This window comes from Anguilla anguilla, chromosome 12, assembly GCF_013347855.1.
Source record: "Anguilla anguilla isolate fAngAng1 chromosome 12, fAngAng1.pri, whole genome shotgun sequence".
Classification (NCBI taxonomy): Eukaryota; Metazoa; Chordata; class Actinopteri; order Anguilliformes; family Anguillidae; genus Anguilla; species Anguilla anguilla.
In genome coordinates this window covers 3033301-3045605 of record NC_049212.1, presented here as the reverse complement: position 1 = coordinate 3045605, position 12305 = coordinate 3033301, and the positions used below count along the sequence as shown (strand labels likewise).

The following is a 12305-nucleotide window of genomic DNA, read 5'->3' as shown; positions in this document are numbered from 1 at the left end:
ACTAGCAATGCATTTATTGAAATCGGTTGAGAAATGTAAACGTTATAGTGCTTTTTATCCAGAAAAACCGCTCCCCCGTTTACTTGTATTTGTTTACAGGCCAGTCTTGCCTGGACCACTATGGCGGCGACGTTGACCTACGATCCAAAGGCCTATATACGTCTACAAGTATACCCGCCAAGGCGTAACTTGGCGGGATGGCATACCTGCCATCCCAATATGTCCATGCTCGCCGCCTCTCGCCGCGCCGCCGGCAATCCCAACATGCCCTGCGGGGTCTGGCCAGAGACTGTAAAAAATATGGACAAAGCTACTGTGACGTCACCCATTGCCTCTCCATGGGTCTGTAAAACACGTTTTGAAGCTCAATGGCGGGCACGGCCATGTTCTCGATTTGGAGCCAAAACCATAGAGTTAAGCGGTCTTGTGATTTTTACAATGTGTTTTGTGATTGACAGTCCGGTGCGGAAAAGCCCATCAACCTGAACGAACGATTGCAGAACGAACTTGAGGCTAGCTGACTGTCTGCCGTTATGTTTTAAAATATGATCAAATGTTTACGGAGTTTAATTTCCATCCGTGACTGTACTGTGTCATGTAATCACGTTATATGTATGACATTAATAATACAATTATGTTCAGTTATCTTCAGTTTATGTTTCTCGGCAAAACGAATATGCTTAGCTAGCATATCAGCTTGCCAGTGAGCTAGGTAAGCTATCCGTGGTTAGCTCACGCATTAGCAGTATGAACTACAGGGGAAGAACATCGACTGCACTGATGGTCAATCAATCAGAGATGTGTAGACTACTGGTGGTTTGACTAGGCTCATTTTCATATAACTGTCTGGTAGACCTGCTGTTAACCAAGCAAGTTATCGTCGTAGGTTTTCGCCACAGTCAGTTAATGAGCCATTAACTGCTACTACTACTCCATCGCCGTTTGTGGTGTTTACTTGCTGGGTGACGCTAGCTGACCGATCGTTCGCAAGTCACTTTTTACCGAATAAAAATTAACACTGTCAGCGGTGATTAACAAATCTACCAAGTATTTTAATAACTGATTTACAGGCGTGTAAATATGACAACGCACTTTGAAGAGCAAGTTTTCCACCTGTTGCATAAAGACAAAAAATTCTTGCTAGCTTCCAGCTTTGTCACATTCGTGCAGCATAGCCCAGGTAGACATTTACGGAATGTACACGACTGACAAGCCGTCAAACACGTTTGACAGATGGAATATTTGCCGGTTAGGGTTAGCTAGCTAGTCAAATGGCTTGGTAGCCGAAGTTGCGAACTGTTTTAGCACAGGCTACTGGACTACCACATATAGCAAATAAGCGTTAGCTGATTAAGCTTTCTGCCAACTAATTATTTGGTTAAGTGGGCTAAAGGAAATAGTAAAAATGACTCGGCTACCGCAAAACTTCAGAGGAGGATTATTTTATGGTCGTCTAGTGCAGCTGTAAATAGCACACGCTATAATGAAACCACTACAAAATGGGATGCCTGCATTTTCTGACTTCGCACAGGTGGACCGTGGTCGGAGCCGCAATGTCAAGGCCAAGAGACGCCACCTCCCACCCCAGTGACCACAGATTGTAGCCCCTACTGTAGCTCAGTCCTCAGCAGTAATCCGGAAGTGACGCAAGCTGTACCTCATTGGTCCAGAACAAATATTGGCACTGTGCCCAAATGACGCAATAAATCATGAAATCGACCCATGGACAGCCATAAGACGAATAAAATACACATATTATGACTATTTGTTCTTGTGAGAAAAAATTATTGACTTTGTATTTTGATCGCATTTGTACCGTAGACTTACATGGAAACCGGATATGAAAACACCTATACTGGAGCCATCCGTAGTGGCGCTAGTGAGCAACCAGGAACTACAACACCAGGAAATGAGCTTCAAAAACGAAGTCTGGTTTTGGCCGCTTGGGTCTGGCAGGCACCTCTCGTTCGTCATTCCGCGTTTTTCTTCCATCCATATATTTTAGGATATTTAACTCCTTCAGGTGCGATAGCATGAAGTTGGTCTCCTTGTCCGTGCAGAAATGTGTTTTTTTCGCAATGATACTAGGGAGGGCAAAACAGAGCTTTAGAATGTCGCCAGCAGTGTATGCGCGTGATCTTGACAATGCATTTCTCACAGAAAGGTCGTTCGTCACCTCTTTTTTTTTTTTAGTTCATTACAGTGGTGATAGAAGTGACAATAATTACGTGGTAATGTAATGTTAGCATGTAATGTAATATGCGGTTAGTCTTTATTTATCGCCGTACAAGGTTAATGTGAAGTACAATCGGACAGCACTAACCCATAAAAACGTAGGCCTACTTTGAATGTGAATGTGAAAAAACATTCGATTATAGTCAGCGGCACCGAAATTTTCAGTCACACCCTCAATAAACGGTAAAAGTCCCAGTAGAAGATTGAATGAAATCTTTTAAAGTTATATATTTTCTGAAACGTTTTCGATTCCGCTTGGCCACCGTGAGCGTAAATTTGCTGTGTAAATTACGGAACATATGCAGAATGCCTAGGCCAATTTTAGTCCGATTATCTAGGTATGTTAGTCCGACTTTGAAAAATTCGACATCGTACGATTTCAGTCGGACTACGATGTTTACATGATTTTTAAAAGTCCCGTTTTAGCCTGACTAATACAATAAATCGACTTTTTCAAACATCATGTTTGCCGACTGAACGTTGCAATTTAATTTTTGAATATTCATGTCAATGCGCATACAAAATAGCTTCCCTGGTGGTCTAGTGGTTAGGATTCGGCGCTCTCACCGCCGCGGCCCGGGTTCGATTCCCGGTCAGGGAATGAGCTTTTTCTTTAGGTTAAGTAACCCACTTAAATATGTATTTAATAAACGAATCCGTGTGGTAAGTAAATCCCTATAAATAAAATGTTTTTTTTTATCATTCATTATGTCATGAAAGAATACCAAACGGTTTAAAATAAATCTTGAAATAAATCCACAAGGCTAGTCAACTTCAGCAGTTGCTCGCGTCAAAAAGACGACTCACGGCTCGCTACGTAACTAATGCTTGCTACTGGTGGGCAGCCTTCTTTCCACCGTTTCCACAACTGATTTGACAACGCACCAAACACTCAGCAACAGGACATAACACATTTCAGAAGACTGTTCAGCGCTGTACAGTGCGACAGTTTTGTTCGCTGGAGTTGCCTAGCGACGTTGTTTCAACAAGCTTGTAGATGGCTAAGAAGGGGAAGCTAAAATGATAGCTACTTAGCTAGCGCTAATAAAATTGCAGGTAATAAGTAGCTAACGTTAGTTAAGTTCTAGCTGCCATGTTTTAACTACAGTTCATTTCTGCATCAGTTTCACCAGAAGCCCCCCGAGCCAATAAGGCAAATACCGTTTTTCAGAGACCGTTATGACGTTGTCGCTACACTGAAGTAGCAAGCTAGAGCTAGACTAACGCAGGTAGACATATGGTGCTAAAATAATCCTTTGACATGCTTAAATCTAATGTTTTTAGCTAGCTACAGGCATTTTGTTAGGGTTTCAGCCCTTGGATGCATATTGTGGCGCCGATTGTTTTCCTCTCCGGTGGGCGTGGTTTTCAGAGTATGACGCGTTGCGCTCTATCTCTCTACGAGCTACGCCAGCTAACAACAACATGAACAACAACCACAAGAAGATATTAAGAAGATATTAAACTATTCAGACATCAACGAAAATGAAAAGGTACTTTTTGGTAGTTAATATTTAATATTTTTGTTTTGTTTTTTATTTTGTAAAGAACCATTCAGACATTCGCTCTCACCACGAGGTCACCCTTGCCGGCTACATGATTGCTGTTAGGCTCCCCATGTGTTGAAACACTTTGGCCCCTTTGCTGGTTTTGTTTATGTTTTGATTCGCTGCAATGGGACATTTTCTTCAACTGAAAATAATTGTGTGAGTTCATAATAGTGTGTGACAGCTAAACATCGGTTTTACGTGTACTTTGAGGTTGTAAAAGGTTTGTTTTTGTTGACGAATTTTGTAAGATTGAGGTAAATGAGACCTGTATTTTGAGCTAAGATGGTTTGTGAAATAAGGAAAAAGCTCACGTTCCGTAAATACTGTATGTCACACTCTTCAAGAGTGTTTTATATAATTAATTTGTCTGTATGCATGTAGATGTGACATGTAAACACTTTGGAGTTCGTACTAAAGAATAGGTTACATGTTTATGTCAGAGAAACACATCTAGATATCCTGTAATTTGTGGCCACAGGTTGAAAAGTAAGCAGCTGTTAGACCGTCTGCTCTGCTGTTACAAAGTAAAGCGCACATGTAAATAAAGCTTGAATGATTTGATAATACTACAGTTCAAATGTCATTCAACAGTAAATAATTTTTTTTTTTTTTAAATCAAATCAAATGAATTTTGACCAATAAAACGAGTTTAACCGCCACCTGTGTGTGTTACTAAATTTTTCTTTGTGCTACTGAAAATTTTAGGTTACTAGCACCAGTGCTACCACCTAAAAAAAAGTAAGCGTACAGCCCTGCTGTTCTGAAAAAAAATGCTAGGTCTATCACTCGTTCTTTTGGCACAAGTGAAAAAACCAGAAAAGCTCTAGAACCAACACGTTTCCTTTTTCTTCCATGCAGCGAAAGCAGGGAAAAATGTCAAGGGAATTTTAATTTAGAGTGACAGTTTTTAACCCAATCAGATGACAGAAAGTTAAAGCAATTCTCCTGCTTAGCCTATGCATAGAAGGCATTCGGTTACGAGGCGGAGCTTCTCCTGTTTGTCCTAGTATGAAAAAGCATTGTATAGCCTACTATACTATACATTGGGACTCTGTAGGGGCAGGCAAACAACATTGAAACTGAAGTGATGCGCTGAGGCTAAGGGTAATGGTTGATTCACCTTCGCTGGATTGCCAAGGAATTCCATTTTTATCACTTGTTCGGAAGGACAAAAATCATTGGATGCCTTGAGTAAGAAGACGGACCGCACACAGAAAAGGTAAATTTAGTCGTCAGCAGTTTACAGTTTAAATTGAAAATGTGTAACCAGCTCAAAATGACGGCTCGCTACATACTTGCTCTTCATTACGTAAGTATTGGCTAAGCAGCTAACGTTATCTGGGACAGTGTTGGAGAGCTTCTACGATAGTAAAAAATGAAATGATTTGGTGATTTTTCAAAAAAGAATATGTTATATGTGGCCAGCTAGCTAGTCAGCATATCTTTTTGCATATTTTGAAATATTAAAAGTAGACCGTGATACTGATTTGGTTAGGCAGGTGTCGCCATACGTGAGGTGCCACACATCAAATATTTATCCAAGTTTACATAAATTGCATAATTTCTAAGTTTGCTGTTGTGGCCTAGAGAATGCACATGTGCAATCGCGAAATGCTGTAAGAATACGGCTTATAGCGCTGTCTGGCTTTGTGCGTCCTGTGTCATTCTCTTTTGCAGTTATGGTAAAGAATGTGTCCTTTACAGACCAATACGTAAAACACAGGCCATGATGTTAGAAATAATGAGCTAACTTAAATGAACCGAATGATTTATATTAGTACGCATGTGTGCAGGTTTAACAGTGTGTAGCCTGTGATATATCACACGTAGCTATGTCCACTCTAGCTTGTTTTACGAAGAGATTCAAACTTATTGATTCGTTACACGTTATACACAACCTGCAGCCTTTGACATTTTATAGACATTTTATAGAACATATTCACTCACTTTTATGTTGCAGTGCATACTATTATCCTTGCCAGTCTGCATTTACGTGGTTGTGAACAGTACAGGCAAATGTGCTTCTGCTAATCTGGAAAAGCATTATACCGTATATAAATAAAGAAACGATGATGGTTGGGAATACTATTAATGACGAGACCCGATAAAATAATGTGGCTTTCTAAGATAGCTTCCGTTATCCGTTATTGTATAACATCATGGTTCACGATTTAGCCTATTTATAAGTTACATTAACGATAACATTCCGTAACAGGACAGTTCATGTTTTAGTGAAAGGTTCAGTTCTCTTTTGCTGTATGCGGGGTATGTGCCGTGTTGAAACAAAAACTACAATCCCCACAAGGCATATCAGCGCGTGCGCAGTATGTTCGGTGTCCGGCTTGAATTGCAGGCGGGAAGGAAAACGCGCAGATCAAATGTCGTTTGATTAGTACCGGGATTGCTAATTTGAGAACTAATGCAACTTCTTGTACAGGTAAGTACATGCATAATACGTTTTTCAAGTTTTTATTATTTTCCCTTACGCCGTTCGCAGTTACTGGATCTATTTTATATAAGGAATCTGGTTATCTAGCCTACAAATCCAATCTTCATGCACTGGTGCCGTGAGTAGCTGGATATCTTACGCATTAGATAAATCATGACTGCTCGTTTTTTAGTTGACTTACTAGCTAAGCCATACCGTTCGTTGAAAAACGTAGTGGCGCTGGCGAATTTTTTCCCCAACTTTTACTAAAGCCATCAGCCAGCGTTCGATCAATGTAGGAACCGTGAGTACCTAAGTAAACCAGCTTGGCTGCATCAATGGAAGATGATCAGTGCAATGTAGCTAGTTAACGTAGATTGTGTTATCTTTCTATATTTAAACATTTTGGCACATGGGTAGGCTAACGCCAACTTGCCGTCTAGCTTCTACTCAGCGAAGTATAAAACGACGTGTTGACTGGTGGACTAAAGTTCATAGCTAGCTTGTTTGTTTACTTATTTCCGCTACAGCTAACTCGGCTCCACCGTTACTAAACCTCCCTTCGTCCCTAATATGTGGGCGGACGGGTGCGGCGTTACGCGGTCTGTGTGTGCACGGTGAAGATGAGCAGTTATGATCAACCTCAAGTTTAGCCCGAGCGAAAGAATCACATTTTGATCAGGTTTTGCGTTTCTTTCTAATTCACGGTGGCGTTTTGAGCGAAGTGGAGCAGGGCTGTGATCAATTCAATAGCCCCATTTCACTTTTACGTCATAATATCAACAGCGCCTTGGGTTCAGGGGTCCATACGGGGTAAATTCAAAACAGTGCACATTAAAATCACTGACCTGTTGACATGACTTAGTTTCGACTAACTCATTAAAGGCGCTATACAACCCACACCACTGGTGGAAATAATGAGAGGAGTCTCATACACCGGTTTTTCTGCCTCGAAAATCGAGTCTGAGTCTAATACATTTTCGATTTATTTGAAGTACACATTTGTTGGAGTCATAGAATACTTATTTACAAACTGTTTGACCCTAATAAAAGTAAGTAATCAAATAATTTCCAAATTCATTGTTGTTATCCCGAATGACATGTTTGGTAGGAGACTTAATATGATTAACAGTTAAAATAAATGATAAAATGGAGAATAAAACCTTGTGTGTCGTATGTATGTATAGAACATTCTAATGAACGTAAAAAAAACAGCATGAAATTGTCTTTGTAAAATCCAGTGATTTCAGGTCTGTGACCCTCAGCAGTGGCGTGGGCAGAACAGCAGAATATTAGTGTGATCTATGAGGATTTCCACAGATTTCATGTGATTGGATGCGTCTGAACCTTTATCTAGTCTGCCCTAACTCTGGCTCGCATTTCTCCCAAGGTTGAGGTGATGGGCCAGGGCCAGAAACGCAAGCTCCCGGAGGCTCCTGAAGGGGGCAGCGCAGAGCGGGGCAGCGTGGTGTACGAGCTCCAGCGGCAATCCGTGCTGGACCTCTCACTGGACAAGTTCCAGCGCTGTCAGACACTGGCTGAGCCCAGACTTCTGCACTCGGTGCTGATCACCAACACCCTGCGGCACATCCAGGAGGAGATCCGGCAGGAGGCCCCGCCTCCCGCGCCACCGAGAGGAACCCCGGAGCCCCACCCCCAGGGAGAGGCCCCTCCCACCCGGCCGCCCGCCTCGAGCCGGCCCGTGGGCTTGGAGGACGCCGGCGAGGACTGGATGGCCCTGTCCTCTGAGGAGGACTTCTCCCTGTCTTCAGCCGTCTGCTCCATCCTCAAGGACCTGGACACGGTCATCGATGGCGGCCTGGCGGTGCCGCGGCCGCCGCTGGGGTCCATCGAAAACCTCCCCGGGGAGGCGGGGCCCAGGCGGGAGGGCGGGGCCGGGCCACGGAGGGCGGAGCGGTGCAGCGAGGGCTGCCGAGCACCGGAGGGCGCCGTCTTCGGAAGCCTCGAGGTCATGCGGTCCAGCTACCTCCGCGACGTGGCCCTGGACGACCTCTTCCTGGACATCGACACGTCGGCGTATGAGCGGGACGCCGCCCCCCTGGGCGCCAGGACCCTTTCCGGCGCCGCCGGCGACGAGCTGCTGAAGTTCCTGCCGGCGCTCGCGTCTTCCGCCGCCTCGCCCTTCCCCCACAGTCCCAGCGCACGCGACCTCAACGACCTCGAGCACATCATGGAGATACTGGTGGGGTCCTGAGACTGCCAAGCCGGTGTTCCCTTTAAAAAATTAACTGAAAACCAGACGAGACTGAAGAGGGCACAAATGCATTGAGACAGTCATGTGAAAGTAAAATATGATATATGCAGGTATTTAGAAGCAAAGTGAATAATGAAAAATACTCAGTTACAGTTCTTGTCGTACTGGTAAAGTCTACATAATTTTTATATATGAGAGATACAGTTTAGGGATAGCAATCTTGTGCCTTTTAAGATATGTAGTCTATTTTGTATTTTAGCAGTTGTTTCCTTATTGTTTGCTAAAGACGCTTTATTTAAGGTGGATCGTGGATGCTTCAGTGCGAATGCACTGAACTTTCTGATTTGAGCATAGAATAGAGACTGAATATTCAAAGTGTCACAGTTACCAGGCGGTTAAATTTGTGGATGTGGTTGTGTCAGGGTCACTCGAGAGATTCCTTAATGGCCGACTCCGTCCTTCAGGCAGCTGTGCTGTTGGCCATGTGAAGGAGGAACGCTGAAATACTGGGTCTGTCTTCAGACACTGAAATACTGGGTCTGTCTTCTGTGAAGATTTCCCTTTCATCGAGTTCGGCTCAGAATTTGACCCGTGACATTTCTGGTGACCTAACAAAAAATTTAATATACTGAAATTATATACGGAAATGGAAAACAAATATTATGGCGATATTGGAACACTTCACAATATATGGGCAAAAATACAAATTATTGCCACTTTAAGAAACTGCTGTATATACGTAGATGAATACAGCTGTGAATTATATTTTGTTATATATATATATATATATTGTTATATTTTTACGAATGAAGTGCACATATTTATGTATATTCTTTTCACGCGAGGAAGCTGGCCTTGCTTTAAAATGCCACCTGCTTATGCGGGTGCAAGTCGGGCAGTGATCATTAGAGGGCTGATACTCCCTCTGTTTACAAGAGCCCGACCCTTCCTTCCAACCGCCGTCTGCAAAACAGAAATTCCAGTTGGTTTTCCTGGCACCTCAAATCTGACATCCCCCTCACAACAACCACTCTGATGCTGAGACGCGTAATATTACAAGTGCAGTATTTTGCTCTGCCGCGTGATAGTCTCCGATACTCGCACTACCTCATTTTCACCCCTTCCGTGCCCTCTTGCCCCTGGCGCCAGGCCCTCGTGGCTGATTGGAGCTGGCCTCTCGCTGATTGTCGTTGTGCAGCCGGTGAGCCCTCCTTCAGAAGCGGGCGTGTCCAGCCGGTTTCGGCGGGTGTGCCCCTGCTCTCTGCAGGGCACGGCTTGCTTTGTGTCAGGCCGGGGATGCAGATTGATACTCGTCAGGATAAACGTTCAGCACATTCACTCTTTTACGGAGGTTCCGCAGGTTTTGTCTGTCAGAGGGATGCTGCCGTTTGTAGCGGTCTTGTACGTGTATTCCTAGAACCAGGAAGTCCAAATTTTGTATCCGATGCCAGTTTTACAGGGCGTTCTTTGATGAAAAATATCCGTATTAGTTTCATTGTGTTCCCTTTAATGGAGAGCCAGGTGAAGCCGTATTCCTGAAGTGTGTGTGTGTGTGTCCTATTTTTCTAAATGTACAGCTCTGATACTCTCTGCCATGTTGGGCCATTTGAAAGGGACAGGCACACTTGTCTTATAAAAGCAGTTGTTCAGAAAGGACTGCAGTTCTGTGATATAATTTGGATCAACCTGTATTGCAAGGTGGGAATTAAATGAGCCTATTAGGGCTTATTGCTAGTTGCCTAACTGTACCGGCAATTGGTTTTCCAGTGAACATTTCTAAGTAGATGAGATGTGTTTGCCACATGTCAGTTCCTGTCTGAAAATTTATTATAGACGGTGTTTTTATTTTGTTCATGTTGTCTAACCCTGGTTTTTGCTCATACTGTAAAACCAAATTAAGAACTTTAAAAACCTGGTTTATGCATAAAAACAGATGCTTTGGACTTTTAAAAAAAAATGTGGTGTGTATTAGCATTAACATTGAGGTTTGGCCTCAGTTTCATGCCGTTTTTAAATTGCACTTAGTACTGTATTTAACGGACATTTCTTCCGTGGCTTTGCAAATTTGTCATGTTGAACTACAACAACTTTCTCTTTCTCAACCATGTCAATGGCTGATTAGTAGCCGACTCAGCTACTGTTAATGAGGGAAAAATGTTATTGAGTTAATACGATTTTGGTTTAATATTAATTTGTGCTATTTATAAGCAACACTGTGCCATTGTAGAGAAAAAATGGTTTACGTGTACTGTTATTTGTTCCTCATTACAGATTGTAATATAAAGCAGATCTGAGTATTTTTAAAAGGTAGTTATTTTGAAAATGGTGCTTTTATTTGAAACCTCTGCAACAGTGCTTTACATAATGCTAAGCATGAGTCATTTCTACATGTTTAGATCAAGCCAAGCAAAGCATTGTGGGAAATGAATTTGTAATTATTTATTACACAATGACTGATAATGTTTGAAATTTAAATTATTTTGTGTGACTGAACACCTCTTTATGGATGAAGTGCTCAGAAGAGTAGATGGCAGGAGTCGCACCTTCACGGGAGAATGGGGAAAAGCCTGGAGTTACTGTGAAGTACGCTGTCTATGCAAACACTACAAAGTGTTAAACTGTTCCTGTTTTAATAACTTTCGTAATTAAAATATATTACATTGAAAAAGTTGTATGAATTGTGATCTTATTGAGGGATACAGTGAAAGGATGAGCTCAATGCTGGGGAAATTAATGCTCAAAACTTCGTGGCTTCGGCTAATAACTTCACACATTTAAGTTTATATTGACTTCACTGAAGTGTTTGTCCCTACAGTTCTTACTTCCCCTGCGTAAACACATTATGTTGGTTAAATAAATAAAAGTCGTATGGATGTATTTACTATTAACCTGGTACACTGTTCATATTATCCAGCAACTGTTCACAGCAAGGTTAGGACATTGATACGTCACTGGTTAACTCGAGTTACCCCTGGTATTTACGGCCGTTCGAATGTAACTTCCCGGTGGTAAAATCGGACATTTCCGACTTTACGATTTCATGAGGACCTGACGAATGCAGGATGAGATTCCTCCGCATTCCCCGCTCGAGGCAAATGGAGTCTGCGTTTTTTTTGCAGGCTCCGCCTTTGATTGATTACGTGTCCAGCTCGCATCCTATTGCACGTTTTCACCGGACAAAATGGAAGTCCAGCTGGGCGCGAAGCCTGCGTTCTATTTTTAAGCAAGGAGGGCTATTGTGAAACTGCCCTGTAAAAGGCGCGTGCTCACTGCTTAATGTCATGCAATAAAAGCAGTCACCGATGTCGCGTGGCAGTTTTATGTTTTGCAGAATGGGACCGCAGCAAACCATATTTTATTGCATTAATTAATGTATTTAAGACAACTGGGGCCTCATTTATAAAACAGACTTACCATCAATTTTGATCTTAAGTATGACTTACGCAGAAAACCCCGTATAAGTAGTTATTTATAAAACCTTACTTTGACGTGGAAATGATCTTATCTCTACGCAAAGTCTAGACTTGACGTAAGTGAATTTCCTGCTGGTTATGTATGGCTATTTTTTCCCCTTGCAGTTTAAGGTCAGACCATTTCTTTTTCAGATCAGCCACAGTTCTGCCTTGCTGCCCCACCTCGTTCACTGCAGCAGCGACACACTCCCAAGCTTCCTGTTTGGCTTTGTTTGTCAACCCACTATTTAGTCCACCGAATAATACATGTTGCCTGTCTTCAATCTGCTCTGCCATCGCTGCGTTCGCATCTTCCAAAAAGTTTTATTTTCTCTTTTGGTCCATGGTTATTCCTGACTAAACCCTCATTTATGCTAGCATTATATAAGGGGAAATTGCCGATTGTAAGGCACGTTCAGGTGCCG

General features: G+C 42.6%; 1 protein-coding gene and 1 non-coding gene across 4 annotated transcripts; both read left to right on the top strand.

Annotated features, from left to right (window-relative positions):
• Positions 1–2764: 2764 nt before the first annotated feature.
• trnae-cuc lies at positions 2765–2836 on the top strand. Its single transcript has one exon. It is a non-coding gene; the product is annotated as a tRNA-Glu (tRNA).
• A 320-nt stretch (positions 2837–3156) lies between these two features.
• Positions 3157–11096, top strand: sertad3 (SERTA domain containing 3). 3 transcript variants are annotated; one of them, XM_035383896.1, is made up of 2 exons: positions 3157–3728; positions 7604–11096. In XM_035383896.1, the coding sequence occupies exon 2, from the start codon at positions 7613–7615 to the stop codon at positions 8426–8428; it is 816 nt and encodes a 271-aa protein (XP_035239787.1). In that variant the 5' UTR covers positions 3157–3728; positions 7604–7612; the 3' UTR covers positions 8429–11096. The 3 variants fall into 3 exon arrangements, with proteins under 3 accessions (XP_035239787.1, XP_035239786.1, XP_035239785.1); XM_035383895.1 differs by having other exon boundaries at positions 3159–5004; XM_035383894.1 differs by lacking the exon at positions 3157–3728 and adding an exon at positions 5015–6222.
• Positions 11097–12305: the final 1209 nt, after the last annotated feature.